Raw genomic sequence first — 22,128 nt, 5'->3', positions numbered from 1 at the left:
GTGGTGAACCAGCGACCGGGTCATGGGCGGTCGAAGGCTCATTGATGCACGTAGGGATCGAAGGCTGGTCCATGTGGTCCGATCCAACAGACGAGCTCCTGTAGTTCTAACTGCTAAAGAAGTTCATGCCATTACTGCTTGATGTGTCAGAACTGTTTTGGCAGCAAAAAGGGGACCAAACAATATTAGGCAGATGGTCATAATGTTATGCCTGATTGGTGGCTATAAAGTAATGTCTGATCTGTGTATAGTACAATCTGTGTGTTGTTTTGAAGCTGTTTATCTTCAATGGGTCAAGCTATGAATATGTCCTGATCTCTTTAACTGGAGTTTCTGACTTTGATGTTTGAACAATACAAAATAATCTACTTTTTCACAGGAAAAAAAACCCATTACAGATATTCTTGTGATCAACCCCTTACCCCTTATCTGCTCATCCTCTTTTCCTGCCTGCAAAGCTATAGATGTCCAGAAAAACCACAGACGAACCTATAAGTCCCTCAGCAATTTGGTACTTTTTCATTTCCATGCAGTGTGGAAGTATTCATTTCACTCTGATTTGAAATAATAAACTAATGAAAAATCACCTTAAAATACCGATGGAAACTGCAATGCTCAGCAATACTGCTCCAGTGTCTTATCTGTCTACACCTCATTTAACATCTCTATCTTTCTTTTTGTGTTTGCAGCCCTTTCAGCCCTTCCAGCACTGTCCAGCCCTCGAGAGGGTTAAAGTGTCGCTCTGGAATGTGAGCGTGAGCGAATTATAAGCGAGCTGCTCTATTTTACAGCAGCGTCATCGGGAGACGAGCGAGGACAAGGTCGCTCTTCGCTTAAGGGAGACGGAGGTTTTCTGTAATGAGACGTAGGGTAGTTGATGCTCACGTTTCACTGCTGGCTGCTACTGTTCTGTTACATTTGATCAGCGATAGTTTCAACCTCAAGGGAATTCAGGTAAAAGTTGTAAAGGATCCAGTTATATAACCTTCCATAACTACAGTGTCTGTATTGTGAAAACAGTTGCTATAGAACAGTGAACATTTAAATGATTTATTGATTTAACTGGCACTGATTGCTGGAACTATCGGCTATCAAACGGTATCAGTTTTTCCGGGTAGTGGTACTGTCATTCGGCCTCTAGAGGCAGTCTAGAGGTGCTGTTTGTTTTTACACGTAAGAGCGCACGATGCACGGAGAGTGCTTATTATATTTATTATTTAGCATTTATTAATTACATAAATGTAAGTATAAATTTATATTAATATTTCTTTAATTTGAGTTCCTTTTTGTCATTTTTGTCATAAAGTTCACTACTATTTAATTTGTAGTGTGTTTTTTTATCCTGTATCCATTTTAAAATCTATTGGTTGATTAATCCGTTCTAAGCAAGAACGTTCCAACCCAGCTATCCATATCGGTCGACTCACACACCATCGAACCATGAGATGTTTATGTGACCAGAGATGACGTGTTCCAATAGTGTTAGCCAATACAAAGGTAATTCCAAACTGGATAAATGCAGGCGAGTAGAGAGAGTAGATGACTAGTATAAGATTAGATGAGATTTCATGTGGACAAACAGGTGTCAAGGTTGAGTTACTACACCCAGTTTCCTGACAGCATTGAACAGTGATCTTGTGACTCCCACTCTACCATTCAATTATCATTTACCAATCGTCATACAGGTACTGAATAGTGAACAAACCACCACATGGCTGAGATCATTAACTCTGTGAGTGCTGAGACATCGATCGATATTCATTACCGAGACCTTCCACCAATTAAATCCTAACAGGACCCTGTAGTCTCTGTATGTACCTATTAAAGCAAATTAAGATGTAACTGGGTACAAGACACAATGCTGTTATTGGTCCAGTCTGGGCTGATCTTGGTCAGATTTTGATCTAAATAATACAAAAGATTTTGTTTAAAATGTAATTTACCACAAAAAAAAAAAAACCTTTGTCATTTGGGATTTATATTTCAGGTTCTGCCTCCAAACTCAGCTGAACTAGGTTTTATAACATTCCATCTCCAGCCAATCACTGTCCAGAATGAATGGATAATGAACAACAGTGGCCAGTCAATATCTACATTTCCAGTCCAACAGAGTAACTGTAGAAGCTCTGTACACATGTAAAGAGTGGGCTCATTAGTCATGATGCAAGTGTGTTGTAATAGACGAATCGGACAGAAATCAGAAATCCATAGCTGTGGTTCAATACACAAAAAAGCAGCGATAAATATAATAAAGCAAAGAAATGGATAATTGGAAGGGGTCAAACTAGAAAATAGACAAAGATATAACTGTTATCATTTACTGTGTTAAACATAATTTCTCTGGCAGAGAGGAGTTGTTGTTGGATCTATGATGATCTAAACAGTTGAGCTACTCAGCAGCTCAACTGGTTCCACAACGTAAACTGTCTGAGACTGAGACTAAGACTGCAGAAAGGACATTACTCATAATCACACACTCCGTTGCTTATGGTGGTTCTCAATCTCCGGTGTTTTGTATTGTTTTAAGACTATAATCACACTCTTGGTATCACCCAAATGAGGATGGGTTCCCCTTTTGAGTCTGGTTCCTCTCAAGGTTTCTTCCTCATTCACCAAAGGGAGTTTTTTCTTGCCACCGTCACCCCCAGGATAATCATCAGGGATAAACACACATCAGACACTTGAATTTTTAAGTTCTGTACAGCTGCTTTGACACAATGTTCAGTGGGAACTTGAACTTGAACATAACTGTAAAGTCTAAACCTGTAAATGTACATTTTAGCACTGCTGAGTGTTCTTGAAAGACCACAATTGCAATAATCAGAATTTTTTAGACAGATGTAATAAACCGAGTGTCTTTTACACAGAACCACAACTGTTTTTCGATGTCCTCCAACACCTATCATTAACGTCCTTCTGGCAAATCATATGCAGTTAAATAGACATTAACAACATGTTGTTTATGGTAATAGTGTGTTTTGGAATTTCCAGAGCATTGGACACTAAATAAAAGGACAAAATAAAAACAAGACAACGTGCCATGGAAAAAAGAGACACGAGTGCCAAATTATGTTACCGTTCATTAGTAATCAACCACAAAAGAGTCTTCTGGACAGTGTATCATCAAAATACTTATACTGTATTCACCTGTTTTCTGCTTCCTAATCCACAACACAATTATTCCGAATATCCCACACACACAGTAATAACCTTATCGCCAACAGTATCAGAAACACAAATCGAAATCAACAAACAAAATATCAGCTGCTGCCGGTGTATTTAACCACAGGAAAAATCTAACATTTATATCAAATGAGGTAAACAGCATCTGCTACGAAATGTGCTCTAATATGACTGGAACTGCTATTGGAAAAATAGGGACATTTTTACCTTCATTTAACTTCAGCAGCCGTTTTATGACTTTGGCCAACATCTCGATTCATATAAACATCTGGAAAATCAGCAAAAGATCTAACAGCATGTTTAATGTTTTTTTACTCTGCTTCAATGAGTTCTGACCGCCCACGACCCTGTCGCCGATTCACCACTGTTCCTTCCTTGGAGCACTTTTGAAAGATACTGACCACTGCAGACCGGGAACATCCCACAAGAGCTACAGTTTTGGAGATGCTCTGATCCAGTCGTCTAGACCAGCGGTCCCCAACCTTTTTTCGCCACGGACACCTTTAAGGTGTAGCGGATAAATACAACAAAATAAAATGACACGACCGGCATAAAAACTGGTCTTTTCTAAATATAATAATAAACGTGAATCCACTGTGTTGTTTTTTTGTTCATTTTGCTCGCTTGGGGGTTTCAATTTAGCGGTAATGTCTTATGTGTTAGCGGTTGAGCCCCTTTAAGAAGGTAGTGGATGGAGGTAAGACGTGACCGAGGCATCATGACATGCATCAAGAGTGAGTCATAGAATGATGTGGAGGAGAGAATCCGGTCATTTTCCAAAATAAAACATCGTTCAGAATCAGATAATAAATAAAACATTAATAATGTAAGTTATGTATTCTTTCTGTGTGGCCCGGTACCAATTGACCTACGGACAATTGGACCTATCACCTTTTAAACAGTCCCCTTTAACAGCAATGCTTCTGGAATGTGTTCTGGAAGGAGTCCATGGAGTCCGCAGGAGCCAAATCTGGCGAGTAGGGTGGACTGTTCTCCAAGGTCTTCCTGATCTCTCGTCTTATGCTCTTGAAGCACGTGTGCCGCTCGAAACACCCCGAATCATTGAGGCATCGCCGTACGTCAAACATGTGATGTCAAAAGTCTTCGAGGCAGATTTGCTCAGTTTCACACAGAATTTCACTTTTGCTTTTTGCTGTCCATTGAAAAATCGCAGACGTGGTAACCCACGTGGTCAGCACCAGTTTGCACCATTAGTCTTTGACACTTTTAGATACCACCTTGTATTATGAAATAAAAAACCTAGGTTGACTGAACAAACCCATGATGAACCTCTTCAGAACCTGAATACATTCAAATGTCTATCACATCTTCTTAAAAAGAAATAACACACCCAGTTTTCAGCCACAAAACACAACAGACCCTGGAGGGGGGAAAGGAAATAACCCTTTAAAACATTTCTGTCAAATCACACGCACAGAATCAAACCCAGACGACATCAACACCTTCATTAACACTGCTACAGTGGTGTGACTTCACCAATCTGAAGATCACCTTAATGCACTCGAGACACGGATGCATAATCTACCGGAGCTGGCAGTTCTCCTTTTTATCTCCACCTGCATGTTCTGTTCCTCTTTAAACAAAATCCCGGAGAACAAAAATGAAACAAAACTCTCAACAGAACAAAACTACTGCCATGGGTTTGCTTCTCCTCTCTCCTAACCGAAAGAGCGGTTCCAGCTCATCCTCCAGCTTCTGCTTCCTATCTATCACTCATTAACACTGACACAAAAATTATTAAGGTGCCGGCTGCCAGAATGAAAACTCGTTCCATCCATAACTCATCCTGATCTGAAAGAGCTTCATTAAAAGCTCGCTGTCATCCACTGACACATACAGTCTATTTAACCGAACGCATCACTCATCCTGGAGAAACACACATATCTCAGAATGCAACTGATATCTTTGTGTGTGTGTGTGTGTGTGTGTGTGTGTGTGTGTGTGTGTTTATTAGATGGATCAGGTGTCTATATTTCACCTTCAGTCTCAATCAGTAATGACAGGCTAATATCACCGAACCTGCCCTGGTGCTACTGAAGTCTTGTGTCTTATTGGTCAGAGGTTGTTGAGGAACGGCTCTGAGAGCAGCCCTGATCCCCCGACCCCCCACTTAAACCTCCCATACGCCCCCAGGTTTATATTAATGCTCTTTTTGCTTTCATACATTATTGTTTTTATATTAACAGCTTATGCACAGGGACCTAACATGACTGATGTGCCACATAAACAGTAAAAAAAAGGGTGTTATAGAGGGATGGATGGATAGATGGATGGATGGATGGATGGATGGATGGATGGATTAACATTCAGACAGACAGACAGACAGACAGACAGATAGATATATAGACAGACAGACAGACAGACAGACAGACAGACAGACAGACAGATAGATAGATAGATAGATAGATAGACAGACAGACAGACAGACAGACAAACAGAAGGACGGACAGATGGACAGACAGACAAGTAGATGTGCATGCAACACGTTTAGAAGGAGTCTCCAGCTGTATGTTTCTGAGCACATGATTTACTATTAGCAATAAGAGGAACTTGTTTTTCAATGTAATTTCCAATAAAAAAAAGCATGAAGTGTCTGTTTGTTTGTTAGTAAAAAAGGAATGCGCTGCAGAGCTCCATCACACCATGCCACCGTTGATTAGTATACTGAAACAGCAGCCCCTGTCATGTTCTATTCCTTATGTGTCACATTGTGCTCACCCTTCCACTCTCCCACTACCGTACTGCCAGTCTCATCAAACCCTCGTCCACCAGTTTGGGTCATAATAGAAACGTAAAATGCGTTCATCTGACAATTCAACTTTCTTCATTTAAACCTTTAATTACTTCATCAGCTGAAGATCAATGCACAAAATGCAGCCGTCCAAACCCACCGCTGGCATCATCACATCCTCCGGTATTAACTGTCCGGCTTGTTTATTTTCACTGACTGTTAAAAACAATACATAACGAGCTCCCGCCTTGTCTAACATCACCATCTCTCTCTCTTGCTATAATTACAGTGACAACACATCCAGAAACCGGAAATTTCGGGGTGTCCCACAAGTCGCCATACTCGGGGGAAATTAACACTTTTCAGCAAATCGAATGTGTATTTACAAAACATTCTTTATGTAATGACCGTTTTCATTGCAAACACATATACAAAGTCTTCTCTCTCTCTCTCTCTCTCTCTCTCAGTGTTCACTCACAGTATGATATGAGTGTGTTATGAAGTGTTTCCTGTTAAAGCCCAGCGTGACCTTGTGTCAGCTTCCCGTCCCAGCGGTGCCAATGATTTCAATACGTATAAAATTTTTCTAATTTTATTTCCCTTCATCGTGAGGACTGCTGAGATACTGCTGAAACTAATCCTCAGCACAAAATCCCCCTAAACCCCCAATTCAATTTCCTGACCACCAATCAGTAGTTCAGTCTCATATGGAAGCTATCAAGTAGCAAAGCCTGTGTTTTTTGAGAAGCATGAATTCAGTCAAGACAGACAGACAGACAGAAAACCAGCTAGATAGATAGATAGATAGATAGATAGATAGATAGATAGATAGATAGATAGATAGATAGATAGATAGATAGATAGATAGAGGGCTCTTTTTGAACATACCATTCCATATGTACTCCCCATTTGCTCTTATAATAAGCTCCACCTTCAGACAGTTTGAGGAAAAGACATATATCGTGTCCCAAATCATTAGTAGCTCTTGTAAACATATATTTAACACTTACTCCACACTCATTAGACTGACTAGCCATATTCCACTAGCATCTTTTCTAGCTACCCTTGACTCACCTTACTTCCTCCCCTACACCACCTGCAATTTAACCCCACACCACAGGGGTATTCTAAACCTGTCAGCACGTGATGACCTCCTAAGCCTCTTAAGCCAAAACCCCCGCAATTACTGAGCCAATGTTCTTCGAGAATTGCTCAGGCCACTTAACACCACCGGCAGGGACTCTGTGTGGCCCTGCTGCGTACTCTAACCACAAAAAAAATACTTTTAGGTCTCGGATAGGCATGTACACATGCTAAAACCAACACCCCCACACACGTTTTACTATACACCGTTCAGGACTTAAGTTCTATAAAGTGTCTATCGCCCTCTTTTTTTTTCAAAGGGGAAGTGGTAGCTCAGGGTTTAAGGAGGTCATCACGTGCTGAACGGAACTTGAGGAAACAGTCTCGTGCAGGGCTCTGCCAGGAAGCACGTCGTTTTTTTTTTTGTGTTGTTGTAGTAACCATCATTTGGGTATGACTTGCCAAATGATGTCCGATTAAAGCATACAATACACACAGAGAGAAGATAAACTGGATTCAGGCATCTGCTGCACATATTAGCTAATGTATTGTCTCGCAGACTCTTTTGCTATTGGCTGGTGAATTGTTATTGTTGTGGAAATCGGACACACTTTCAGGATACCAGAGTGAATGAATCATTGTGTAGTCTGTGGAATATTTGCTTAGCAAACAAAAGCGAATGATAATAGACAACATAGTGTGTAAACAAATCGTCTGTAACCTGCGAAAGAAAATCAGGGTAACACCTGCCTTTGAGGGACTTGTTGCTCTAGTCAGTGCCATTTCCACACATTGTTTCACGTTTATTCATTCTTTTATTCATTTATTCGTCTTTGCTAACTCCTTAATTCTGATGGTAGATCTAGAGACAATCTTCAAAGGGTCTGAAGTCACTATAAAGCTAAATGATGATGAGATGGTTTAGGAAAGTTTTCAGAATGTTCTAAAAGGTTGGCAACCTGATGTACCACCCATACACGGTTTAATCCGTGTTTCTGTTACTTTTATCTCTTTTTCTTCACATGCTCCTGAGATTTCCACAAATGATCCTTATGCTCTTCTTCTAAACAAAGTTCTCTTCCCATGAAGACCACTCCCAGCTGCTGAAGATTGTTTAACATGGACAGATACATGAAGTACCTGAGGATGATGCCACATAGAATCCAGGAAGACATCATACAGTGGTTGACTAAAACAAATAGCCACAAAACACTTTGCACTCAAATGTTTATCACTTCACTATAATGAATGAATCTCCAGATGTCACCCAGATGAGGATGAGTTCCCTTTTAAGTCTGGATTTCTTCCTTAAAATAATTTCTGACACGATATAAGAAATTTTCCACAAGCCCACTCCAAAATCTATTTTTAATTGATTTTAAAGCAATTTTACTATCAGTCCAGCTTCATATTATTGCAGAACGAGCTATAAGTATGTGCTATTGTTTTAAACAATGCTGAATAATTAAAAACATCCTAGAACAACGTATAAAATGTAAAGAAAGTCAATTAACCTATGGAAGTTGAATGAGAATCGGCTCCACATTAATCACTAAAGTTAGATTTTTCTAAACGGAGGTGATGGAGAGAGAGAGCGAGAGGGACAAGCTGCATTGATAGTGATTACAAGAGTCTCGCATGCATCTTTCCAGGGAGTTTTAAAACTGTGTCTGGAGACGCAGACAGCGGTTACAGCCGCTTACGTACTGTAGTTCTAAAGTTATCCAAATAGACGTGCACAATGGCCGCAAATGAAAACTTCACCGCGCCTGAAAATCCAATTACTTCTTGATTCATAAACAAGCATTAATGGATTACGGCGAGATCAAATCTAATCACGATGCCATTTGTTTTATAGTTTTATTAGTCGGAGTGAAGCCAGGAGTGAAGCATCTTTTATTTTTCACCCCTGATATAGTGCGTAAAAATAATATGTTGCGAATCGCTGAGAGGGATAAAAGAGTGTGTGGTGCTTTGGTTTTTTGGGGTTTTATTTTTTTCACCTTGTCTTATGTATTCTTCCGCCCTGGGCCCGTAGTGTATCTGGGCTTCCTGCTCATAGGCTGTGAGCGTTTCGCTGGAGCTGTAGCGTTTCTGGAGGCTTGCATGGCGCTCGTCTGCGGCCATTGAGGACGTCGAGTAGTGAGGCTCTTTCCTGCACCGGGCTCGGGTCAGAGATCGGTGCCTCTTCTCCTTCATATCCATCCTGGTGATCAGTTTGCAGGAGAGCGATGCCGATTATGGTAATTACCTGGAAAAAGGAGATGGAGAAGCAAAAAAAAATGCAGCGTGAGAGCAAATTGTTTTCTCACCTCCGAAATGAATTTTCACAAGAATCTCAAGATGCTTTTTTTTTCCAGCAGGAAACTAGAGATCTTAGGTGAAGCAGCAAAGTCCAGTCTGTCAAAGTGGACCATTTTTTTCTGTCATTGTAAATTTATAAATAGAAGAAAAATCAGTAAAACAAATTATTGCTACAATAATATTCCATGTCGGCTGGTGCTGTTTTATGAATTTTTACTAGTTTTCTAGTTCTAGAAGGCGCACCGCTGCCACGAGCTTATTCACCGCAGAGTTACAAAGTTGAATTTTTATTAGACTATCATTAAATTACATTTGTATAAATGTGTTTCAACTTGAACTTTTCCCTCACTCCATTACTAAAGCACTTTTTTCTTCTCATTTCTATTCTGCTCAACTGACAGAATCCTTTATTGTAACTGTAACTTCAGCTCTGCTGCTCGCTCGACATTATTTCTTGGCAATACAGCTCCTAATTCTCAAAGCTCAAACTCATTCGAAGGATTTAGCTCAGAGGTTAAGATGTTGGAATTCTGATCAAAGGAAGTTTAAATCCAAGCACAGCCAAAGGTGCCTTGAACAAGGCCCTTAAACTCTCAACTGCTCAGGTGTAGAAATGAGACTGTAAGTCATTCTGGATAAAAGTGAGCCAATCGCCTTTTTTCCTCAAGAAAGATCGTGGAACATCTTCCCAGAAGAGTGGAAGTTATTATAACAGCAAATTGGGACTAAATGTGGAATAGGAAGTTCAGTCTTTTGCTCAGGTATCCACAATCTTCTAATATACACTTAAACAAAAAATCAAGATCAGTATATTCCCAAGTCATCATGTTTGTCTTTAACGCTATTGTACAAGCAGCTTGAGGAGATATGTGATGACCCGTAAAGCTAATACCTTTTTTTTATCACACAGATGAATGAAAGGGATCATTACACAGTGCAAGCCACTCTAAACAACCTCATCTATACACAAACACAACCTGATGACTGCAGTTCAAGCCCGGGCTGAGGCGCACCAGCAGGGGGGAGGTGAGTGGAGGAGAGACTTGCCATCTTATTATCACCCGCTGAGACACCGAGAGCGAGAGAGAGCGACAGGGAAAGAGGGAGAGAAAGAGTGAGATGGCCATCCGCCCTCTTCGACACCCTCCTACTCTGCATCTGTGACTTGATAGTGAGTCATCACCAGGGACTCTTGTCAGATCGTGTGTCGTTGGCTTGGTATGCAGGAACTCTTTCCACAAAAACGCTCGCTATTGTTATTATCAGAAATGAAAAACATTTCAGGAACTGGTACATTATTACAATACTTAAATATACAAAAACCAACAGGCAGCACTGTTCAACTCGTGGACGAGTGCCCAGGTCCTGAAGACTTTGACATCAATACATTTTTGTGTAATATTTTACCTCTAAATTTCAGAAAAACATTTCGTTCCTTACAACACTGGAGTGAAAACATGAATAGAAAATAAATAAGAAACTGTGGTAAAAGCTCAAGCGTAACCCCACGGTCCTGATTAGTGTGTGTGTGTGTGTGTGTGTGTGTGTGTGTGTGTGTGTGTGTGTGTGTGTGTGTGTGTGTGTAGTTTCACCCAAATGAGGATGGGTTCCCCTTTTGAGTCTGGTTCCTCTCAAGGTTTCTTCCTCATAACATCTAAGGGAATTTTTCCTTGCCACAGTCGCCATGGCTGCTCATCAGGGACAAATGCACACCATACACCCACTGTTAATTTGTGTAAAGCTGCTTTGAGACAATGTCTGTTGTGAAAAGCGCTATACAAATAAACTTGACTTGACTTGACTTGACTTGACCTGTAGTAGGGTTCTCTCACTGTGTGTCTGTGACTGTCAAACAGCACATGATATTAGGGATTTGCCTCTCGAGGCGAGTCTCATAATGACAGCGGACCTTCTCAGCCTCTCCAGCAACAGACGCTACCCGGAAAAACTATCAGTATGGATTTTTGCCAATAGCCAATAGCCTATTGGTGCCGATTGATCTGCAAAACTGATGAATCGGTCAACCTTTAATCCATTATTCACATATAGATAAATATAGAGTTACTGAGCAACTCAAGAACTTTAAGGATGGATTTGGACTTAAATTTAGGTGCCCATCACTAAACAGCACACTTAACAATGATGGAACTGTAAAAAATAGATATTCGGTACCACCCAGGTGAGGATGGGTTCCCTTTTAAATCTGGTTCTTCTTAAGGTTCCTATACACACACACACACACACACACACACACACACACACACACACACACACACACATTGAACTAGCATTAGCATTATACTAATGCCATCAGGTGAAAACATTAACTTTTATCAATTTGTGCTTTTCCTAAATTTAAAAGAGAAACTTTTACCCAGATGGATCATTCTATTTTCAGTACAGAATCGAGATTTTTTTTACTCATTTTCTAGACCAAACTCAAGCTTCAGAATTCAGGCTTCGAGCTTTGTAAGGACACAAAAGCTGCACAGCAGGAACAAAGCAAAAAAAAACCTGTGTAATAAATCACAGGGACGAGCGTGCTGCTGTAAACGCTGCCATGTACACAGAGCTGGAAATAGCTTTGTAATGCTTTAAGTGCTTGCTTAGGACACAGATGTCTCAGTTTATTTAAACATTCAATCAGCACTATTCAGACACTAAAGAGCCAATTATATGATATTTAGTGTCGAATCGATCTACAGGCACCTCGGAAAAGCGCCACTGTAACATACATCGAATGAAACACCTATCTTGTGCTGGCCAGTCAATACTCTGATTGAGACACGTTTAGATAAGGCCGAGGCCTTTGGGCGATGTTCGCTGATCCTTCAATTGCATTCACGGCTTTATAAAAAAACACAATTAGCATGTATGGAGCATGCTAATTATGCCAAGCATTCAGGCTTTGAAAAATGTGCTAATTGGATCTGTGGATCTGTGGTTAGCTGTGATAGTCACATGGCCTTGGTGTAGATTGACCATGTATTACACAAAGTACAGCACAGGGAATTATAAACCTGTTCCACAAATTTAAACCTGCTGCTTTGTGCATCCAGTAAAAGAAAATGTTATTTCTATTAATCTGATCCACACAGTAAACAAGCCTGAAAAAAAAACAAGATGTGAAATAAACCAGCTGTCAATTTAAAAACACTTTACCTTTAGCTAATATTATTTGTTAATTATATAAGACTGTACATTCGATGCATACTTCATGGGATGGTGCAAAAAGGAATCTCTTCGAAAAGAAAAGAAGTTTCGCAAAATATAAAATTAGCGAGACCGTCTATTTTAGCTCTGGAGTCTATAACTATTAGCTGTGTTTAGCTCTGAACTCCACTTAAAGACACTGACAGGAAACCCTGCAACAATGTTCTGTACCTTATTTAATACATGTGTGACTAATAAACAGTAAAAAAAAAAAATTTTACTTTACAGAGATGGGAATACAGGCTTGGTGTAAGGTTTATGACAAAATTGGCCTCGACAGCGTCACCTTTCTGATGCATGTTTTACGTCAGTGTCTGAATTCATGAAGGGGTACATCGGTGGTTAAGACGTTGGGCTTCTGATCAGATTTCTAATCCCACCACCATGCCAGTGCTTTTACAATGATTAAGATTTTAGTAAGCCGCTCTGGATAAGGGCGTCTGCTAAATGCCGTAAATGTAAATGTAATAACTCTACTACATATTCTATCTCTTATATCAGTAAACAAGGCATTCAAGGTATTCTCAAATCTATCTACTTTCCTGCTAAGGTGTAAGTATTGGCACCCCCTGCTTTGCTTGCTTGTATTATCCTGAATAGTTTCAACCCGCTGTGTTTTGGAAGTCAGACCATCAGAGTGCACTAATGTATTCAAAACCGCACAGCTCTACCCGGCATCCTCTAGCAAGTGTAAGTACTAATTTACACTTACTAAACACATCATTTGTCATCAATAATTCATGTTATTGTGGTCACATGCATTGGGAGGGAAAGAAAATAAGCTGAAATCCAGACAGTGGGTGCTTGTCAGCTGTTGAATGCTCTTAATGCTCCCTTCAAATGCATTGCACCATTTCTTTTCATTTCTGTCATAATGCTGTAGGGTGGCTGCCACATATGTACAGAACTGATACCTTTTTCCCAATTTTTTTCATTTATTTTTTTATGTAACGCCGATATCAAAGTCTAAGAGTCAGCTCGTACCACTTGGGAATGTTATCAGCGCTAGCAGAGTGCAGCTGCCTCCCTGCACTCAACACTTATGTATGCGTGTAGTATCACTGATCGATGACATTTCTCCTCTTCCGTTACACCTCGCTGAATCATTTATTTAATGCGATATTGCATGCTACACTGATGTAAGAATAAACTGTAGACGGCTGTCCTTTTGGCTGACCAGCTTAATCAATCTCGCTACAACAAGGAGCTCGATCATACGCTGTTTAGAAGCGGATTGAAATTCTCGCCGCTCGAGCAACGTCTAGCCTTCCGCGGTTAACCGAGACGAGATGTGGCAGATGGATTCATATGCATAAAGTTACGTTCGGAGCGATGAACCTGAGAGCGCTGGGCACTTCAAGGCAGAGTTTGTTGCGCTGCATTTATCATGCACGGCATGGCTCTGAAAAAGTTCTCCATTGAAATGAATAAGACATGGCACTGCAAACTTACAAACTAACAGTAGCCAAGCCTTCTCATGCAGGGCTTCATGATATATGATCATGAAAAAAACCAAACTAAATAAAACATCCCGGCAAGGAAATGTCACAGTTGACATATACATAGGGTATAGTTTGACAAGTTTTGTCGTCTGATGCCCTTCGAGTACATTTTGTCCCTGTCTGAAAGATTTTTCAGATTTTAGTTATCGGTTGTAGGGGTTGTAGGAGCTGTTGGAGCTCATGAAAATGAAGAGGATGTAATGACCTAATAGAAATCATAGACAATACAGAAGAACCTGGTACACAGCTTTTCGGCTAATTTGAAGGGTTGGTAGTTAGCTAAATGCACTGATTAGACAAAAATATCCAACCCGTCAGCTCAGGCAACAATGCAGAACAAGTGATTGAGTGTAAGTGCTAATAACAGATGTATAAAGTATTATGTTGGGAAAGTCAGCAGGTTTACAAGTCCAAATGTACCTCCCAAGTGGCAGAACATAAAAACGTTCGCTCCACTGTTGAAAGATTTACATTTATAGCACTTGGCAGGCACCCCTTATCCAGAGTGACTTGCTTTTCTCACTCTTTCACTAGGTCACGGGCCAAAAGTGCCATCAGTCTATAAAACTCAACGGTAAACTATAAAACTGACGGACGGTAATAGAGTTGGAAACGCAAAGAAAATGACTTTTTAACTGCCAATTTACGTACAGGTAGTCCCTAGACCTAAACTTAGGATAGAGATGTTTTTTGATGACGCAATTGTAACTTCAAAATATCGTTAAGTCGAGACATGGCCTGGCCTACAGAGGTCGACCACTAGTGGATTTTACTGATACCGATAGCTAGATTGGATCGTACTTGCCGATAAAAAAAAAACATAACACTCAATGTAAGATAGTATTGCAATTTGTTACAAAAACAAAAAATAAAACAGTACTGAATTATTAAAAAATATTCATAGACATAAATATGGACATATCGAGCTCTCCGTGCAGCACGCAGTCTTATGTGTAAAAACAAACAGCACCTGGCGTCAGTGTTTCGCCTCTAGATGTCACTCTCATTATGACCGTGCGAGAATGACTGTAAATAAATGACCCTCTGCTTGGTGAACTGTCACTCGTCTCGTCCATCTGGAGCCAGTGAGCCCAGCGAGTAGTTTTATGAAATATCAGCAAGAGACTTACTTGTGCGTTTGGAAACTTGGCTAAAATTGGGCTTTGAAACACCAAAAAGCAGAAAAAATATTCATACTCTAACACCAAGACAACTGAACTCTGTCGATCACTGGCGATAATACGACATCTCACACGGCTGGATGCGTACATCCCTGTAGCAGCACAAAGTATCGTACCGCATATATGCTTGGAAATATTTTGACAATTTTGTCGTATCGTCAAAATAGCAAAACACAGCTAGTCTAACTAATCATAATTGATCATGAGATCATGGAGGCAAAGGAGGGCAGAAAGCATGAATGGGAATCAGAACACTGGCTGGCTGAACACAAAGCATGCACTTCCTTCTGGTTCTAAAGTAGAAGATAGCTGGTGGTGGCTGGAAACAATCGGTTGAGCAATTTAAGGGGATAACAATAGTGGACAGTAACGAAGTAAATGTAATTCGTTACTGTACTTAAGTAGCTTTCTTGCATATCTGTACTTTACTCAAATATTTCCATTTGGGAAGACTTTAACTTCAACTTCACTACATTTTAAAATCAGAAATCGTATTTTTACTCAAATATATTTTGCGAAATCAGTGGTTCCTTTTTATTTATGAGTGGATAAAAACTTAACTAGTCAAAGACGCAGCAAGCCAACAATCAGTGAAGAGCAGGTTTTAAACTTGTTTTGATTGTTGCTTGGTTGTATCTTATCACAACCATACTGTACAGACCAGCGTCAGTTCAACACCAAGCTAAACACTTAAATGGATGGAAAAACTCCTGCCTCGAACTTGCCACAACACCTGCAGGCTTATTTGCACGATTTTTGTGACGTAGTTGGAAAGAAGGTTTTAGGCTCATGATAATACTAATAGATATCAATCAGTGTTTGACTCTTTAATATCATTCTATTAATAGATCAGTGTGTGCTGAGAGCTAAGAGTCATTCTATTATTTCACATAAACTGGGTTGATTAACCAAAGACAAAACTCATAATAGGAACATTTAACCATAATAAATCATAGTACTTTGGATACTTAAGTGCATTTGATGGCAAATACTTTTGTACTTTTACTCAAGTGAAAGTTTAAAGGGAGCACTTTAAAATTTTTTACATAATATTTCACAGATTGCATCTCTTCTTTTATTTAAGTGCATGGTTTGTGCACTTCGGCCGCCACTGGTTACTAAAGAACCAAAGAGTTAAAAAAGGAATCTGCCACAGGTCATGTTTTGATGACAGACATAATGAAAAGTATGACCATCCACGCAAAAAATGAAGTGGAGACTTGCTTTCACTATCAATAAGTGATAATCAAGCTGAGCAGTCATCTTCCTGGCGAGCCAAACAAGGCTGTCATAGGGCTCCATTAAAATTAATCCCCTAAAATCCACCTCGGCCAGCACGAAGCATGGCTCGAAAGTCCACAGCATGAGCGATGCTCACAGAACAGCGGCCGCCTGGCAATAAATGAACTCTTGTTTGGAAGGTACTGTAGAGAACAAAGTAGAGAGCAGAGCAAAGAACCAGAGAAAGAAAAGCCGTTTTTCTACAATGATGAAGTGTGGAAAAAGTATAGAGGATGAATGAGCCAAGTGGCTTTTTATCTCTGAGGACTGAGAAAAAGCAGAAGAGGGAGGGTTTTTTTTAGAAGATCACAAATGGAGTATAATAGTCAATTCTCTGTTGAAGGCAATTGCCAGTTATGGATAAGAAGCAGAGGAACAGATCTATGCTAACAGAGTCGCACCTTTAACACACTGCAGAAGTAATTCGGTAAGCAGTGAGTAAGGGTGATAGTGCTTCAACACCTCTGTAGAACATACAAGTGTTTCTAGGACACAATAAATAGCCCAGCACAGGTTAACCTGTCTGGGGACATTTCTTATCAAATCACTTTGCCACAGCAAATTAAATCTAGGCAGCATTTAGCTAATTGATTCTGGCCAAACATGCAAGGTGGCGACGTAGGTTGCAGTCTCAATGATCTAATTGAAAAAGTCCTTTTTGCTGAAAATCTCAGACGTGAACTAACAAATTATCGCAGCTTTGAGTTGTTGAGTGTTTTTTTTTTCCAGTCATTTTTTCATTTTCTTTTTTAGTCTTTCTCTCCACACATGGATCACTTCTCCAGGAATGTCCTGGAAATGTCTATTTCTGATTCCACAAATGGTTGGTAAAGCAGAAATGTCAAGTCCTCCTCCTCTTTCTCCTTCTCAGGTATGAAGGATGCGAAGGGAATTTATCTTCTGCTAGATTCTGAAGATACATAGTGATGCAGTGCACTGGGGATTCTCTAATACTGAGCGAAGACTAGCTGGAGTGTAGAACATCTCAACAGCACAGTTCATCTTTTCCTCCGGTCCTCAGGCAAGAATGTGTTCAGTCTCCTGAGCTGAAGGGAAAAGACATGGCTGTGACTGCAAGGCCTTTGCGTCTGGCTGCGTCTCATCGCCCGATTCTATTACTCACGTTTTTCTACCATAGTCATACAGCTCTGACATTCTCAACCAGCCACTCTTAGGCTTTGGCAGATTTGTCAAACTCTACATTTTTTTTCCTCTAATGAGCAATCCAGAGGCAACGCTTGTGAAGAAAAACTTCCTGAAGCGACATGAGGAAGAAACCTTCAGAGGAACCAGACTCAAAAGGAAACCCATTTTATTTTGTGTGATGTCAGATACTGCCATAATAAAATAGTTCATTTACAACTGAATACAGTAAAGGTAAATAGTACTCAGTGCATTGGAAGCATGCTGCTTATGGGCAATAATGTTAAGATTACATTTAAATTTTTACGGCATTTCGCAGACGCCTTCATACAGAGAGACTTACCGTAATTTCCGGACTATTAAGCGTACCCAAATATAAGCCGCACCCACTGAATTTTACAAATATTTTTATTTTTTAACATAAATAAGCCGCACCTGTCTATATGCCGCAGGTGTCTACACTAATATATTTTACACAGGCTTTAACGAAAGAGACGTTACACACGGTGTAACAGGTGAAATATGTTGCGCTTCCTTTAGGAGCAGAGCGGTATTTTGGGAATAGCCTGCCACTGCATTTTTCCTCTATTACTGCATGTGTGCAAGACCGAGGATTATGTCCTTATTATTTTCTGATGCTGATTTCTAAGTTTCTTTGACTAACCCGTAACGCTGTTGCCAAGAAAAATAAAAAAGCATGAGTTTTGGAAACCTGTCTGTGCTTATATGATTTCTGTTGCAACTGGAGTTAGCAAGCTTTCCCTTCACCCTGACTCAACGCGCTACAACGGCTTGTATCTAAACAGTAGCCTACCAAGAAAGTCATTGTTCACTGTCTTCCTCCTTCCTTTCACAACTATTTCTCTCGGGAGTTTATCTTTTGGCATCGTCGTGCGTTTAAAAATCACCCGGTGGAAGCTTTTCTCCTCCAATGCCGTGCAGCTCAAAACACAGGTGAGGTGCGTTTTTTCGGAAATTTCATTGGTCTAATGTTTTGGTGCTCAGTTTTTTGGCTTGTAGTTTGTGAAACCGGGAAAAACCCAGGAAAAATTCATAAATAAGCTGCTTCGTTGTTTAAGCCGCGGAGTTCTAAACGTGGGAAAAAAGTAGCGGCTTATAGTCCGAAAAATACGGTATATTTATCTCATTTATCTCAAGGGTTAATGGCCTTCCGCAAGGGCCCTTAAGTGGCAGTTTAGTGGTGGTGCGATTTGAGCTTACGACCTTCTGATTGTATGTCCGACCACTTCCCTAATTACAGGAGGGGTAGAGGGTAAGGGTATTGTACCTAAGTAAAATAAACCACTAACTGGTATCAATAGGTTTCTAAGCTAGTTTTGTAAACAGCCAACAGATGGCTGCACAAGGCTACACGCACAGTCACAGGGAACACTGATCTTCATAAGTCAGTGTGCCAAAGGGGCGATATCAAGAGCTGCGACATTGGTGCTAGTCTGACCACGTGCGTTACCATATTTGCTATTCTGACCACGTGTGCACCCTGTCAGCTCTCCTCACATGTAAGTGTCTTGCCGGAAACAACATGATCTTACTCCGAACTTACTCTACTCTGCAAATTTGGCTCCTGCTGATTTTGCCCTCTTCTCAAAGATAATGATCGCCATTCTGTCACTATCTTCACATCAAATACAAGCTGGAATAAAAGAGAGAGAGAGCCCAGGTTAGTAGTTCCGACAGTGGTTTAAAAATTGTGTACATTGTGATCATGGATGTAACTTTAGTCCTGTATTGCAGGTATAGCTATAACAGCAAAACTACAAGTCAGATCCAGGAGGTAACACAGGCAGGAGGGCAGCCTTGTGATATTTCTTTCACTCTTGGCTCATTACACCTTACAGTATCTGTCTTTTAAAGTACAATTTCTTCACAACGAGAAAGAAAGAAAGAAAAAAAGAAAGAAAGAGAACGGCACTGAGCCAAAAATGGCAGGACCCACGTGACAGCTTTGTAAATGGTAGAAGGGCATCATGGCGATTTTAATTACTCCATTACCTCACTGTCTTCTTGATGTGACAATTTTCCTAAATGAAAAACAATAAAACTGGAAGTTACGATTCTTAGTCACCAGCATTTCGACATTAGATATAACAAACCTGCTACTGGGGCAAAAACTCGAGCACACGAAGCTACCGCAATACCAAGTAATTGTGTGAAATGGAAATGATAACTGTTTTATTCACATAGTTTATCATTTGTAATGACCTTCATTGCATTTTTTGGCTGTTCCCTGTGTGCTACATCTCTCGGTGTAGGGGTCTGCTTGTCTTTCAGTTTCACTTCATTGTTATGTATCTTGATGATTTCCACATGTCCTTGATGATTTCCACATGTCCTGCCACCTGCACCTGCTTTCTTATGTGTTGGAATGAAACTTCTGCATGTCTATATGATAACTCATCTTATGAATACAAATACATTATTTGAAATGAACAGATTACTGACAGATTAGCAAACAGATTTGTTGTAAACAAATACAACTTGTTAAACTATAAACAATAGGGATGGTAAGATTCACTGATTTGCATCACTGCATGGGCATAAAAAAATTAACGATCGTAGTGCATCGGTTTGAAAAAGTGTGCATTAATTGCACGTTGGAATTTGTATCGTGATGTATCGTTTTTTTTTTTAACATATGCAACAGTAATAAACGATTTTTCATATGTAAGTATTAGTAGATGCTCTATAGTTTTATTATTTAGAAAGTGACCAATAATTTGTTACCAATATTTGATATGTAGATTGATTTCTCCTCGCTAAATTGTTTCTCTCAGCACCAATTGCTACCTGAATATGATGTATCACAACACTACAGAGACCAAAGCGAAGTCAGAAAGCACTGATAAAAGTGAACTGTCTGTACCATATTGATTTGTACAGCATCAAATTATATCTATTGCATCGTATTGCATTGAATCGCATTGTGTTGAATTGAACGGTAATCGGATCGCACTGCATCATAACAGGGGTGAATCGTATCACGTGGCATCGGTAGCTGCTTCATGTCTGTCTTTAATGTATTGTATCGTTGGCTATGCATCAAGATGCAAATCAAATTCGCCTCAGTTATTGAGATGCAAATTCCTAACAGACATGGCATGAAACCCATGGGACAAACCAATAGTTGAAACCAATTATAAACTTGGGTGATGAAGCTGGGGTTGAGGGACTGTCAGAGACAGAATTTGAGCTAAGAGTTCTATCTCTGAATTTCCAGGGACACAGCAATAGGGTTCATATAGAATTTAAACAACAGTGAGGAGATCACAGTGTCGAATCCATGTGATACCACAACCATCTGTAGCCCAGGGTCTAAAAGAGCATAAGTGAAGGACAAGGTAAAAAGAGGCTTACTCAATGTCCATCACTGCACCATTAGTCAATCTTGGAAGTCTGAGAGCGCATGTATGTGGGAAAAGGGCAGATGGTGCATTTATTTTCATCAACCTCAACGGTTGGTAGCAAATTGTGAAAAAAAAATGGAGGAAAATATCTTCTGGTTTTGACAACACCCAATTGACCAGATCAATAAATAATGTATTGTAACAACAGATTGTGTTTAATACACAAAGAGTGGTAAAGAAATGCCATATTTCCTTTTGTTTACCTCTCAGTTAAAAAGTTTGCACCTCTATAGTACATTTACAGCATTTGGCTGAGGCCCTTACCCAAAGTGACTTACACTTATCTCAATTATACAGCTGAACAGGTGAGGCTTAAGGGCCTTGCTCAAGGGCCCAGAAATGAGCTAGCTGGTGCTGGGATTTGAAACACGACCCTCCATCTATTAGTCTTTCTGAAAGTGCAAGCGTTTATACTGACCTTTAAATGAAACTGCACTGGTTTCCCAATTAATTCAATTTGGTATAGTCCTTTTTGGTACAAGATCCCATTCTTTAAAAAGAAAGACATTTGGAAGAGTGCTGCGAGGTCTTGGAAATGACAAGTCGTCGGCATTTAGCCGATCCGGGCAAAACATGCTAGGTAGAGATGTAGGTTAGGTTCTCAATGATCTAATTGAAACAGTCCTTTTAGCTGGAAATGTCGGAATTAAACTAACAAATTATCACAGACTCGAGCCCTAGAGAGCTTTTCGCTTTCAGCTTTTTTTCCATTTTCTTCTTCACATACTGTATGAACAATAAAGTGAGTTGTGGTAGGGGAAAGTTTAGAGTATCTGCTCTACCAAGTCATCTGTTGTGAAGAGGATGGAGGAAACCTGAATAAACACAAGAACATACAAAACACCACATAGTGAAAAAACTGAGATCAGGATCAAGACCATGGAACTGTTGCTAAACTGATGACTCAATATTATTAGTGTTATTATTATTATTATTATTATTATGTATTGTAAGGAGCATAATTAATCAGAATATTAATGTGTAATTCATTTATATTTTAGCCATGACAACTGTTGGGATAAAGATGTTTGGTCTTAGAGGACTAGACCTGTCAAGCTGTG

General features: G+C 39.9%; 1 protein-coding gene across 2 annotated transcripts in view; it reads right to left on the bottom strand.

The window, feature by feature from the left end:
- Window positions 1-22,128, bottom strand: part of tenm2b (teneurin transmembrane protein 2b) — a 319,514-nt gene that overhangs the window by 259,683 nt on the left and 37,703 nt on the right. Inside the window, exons 2-3 of one of the 2 annotated variants that reach the window (XM_046867732.1) lie at window positions 19,207-19,296; window positions 9,022-9,269 (exon numbers count right to left, since the gene is read on the bottom strand). In XM_046867732.1, the coding sequence (XP_046723688.1) occupies window positions 9,022-9,223 (202 nt within the window). In that variant the 5' untranslated portion in view covers window positions 9,224-9,269; window positions 19,207-19,296. The remainder of the gene's footprint in view (window positions 1-9,021; window positions 9,270-19,206; window positions 19,297-22,128) is intronic. The other variant, XM_046867731.1, reaches the window with a different exon arrangement.

Source organism: Silurus meridionalis, chromosome 15 (genome assembly GCF_014805685.1).
Source record: "Silurus meridionalis isolate SWU-2019-XX chromosome 15, ASM1480568v1, whole genome shotgun sequence".
Lineage (NCBI taxonomy): Eukaryota > Metazoa > Chordata > Actinopteri > Siluriformes > Siluridae > Silurus > Silurus meridionalis.
This window is presented reverse-complemented; position numbering and strand designations above follow the sequence as displayed.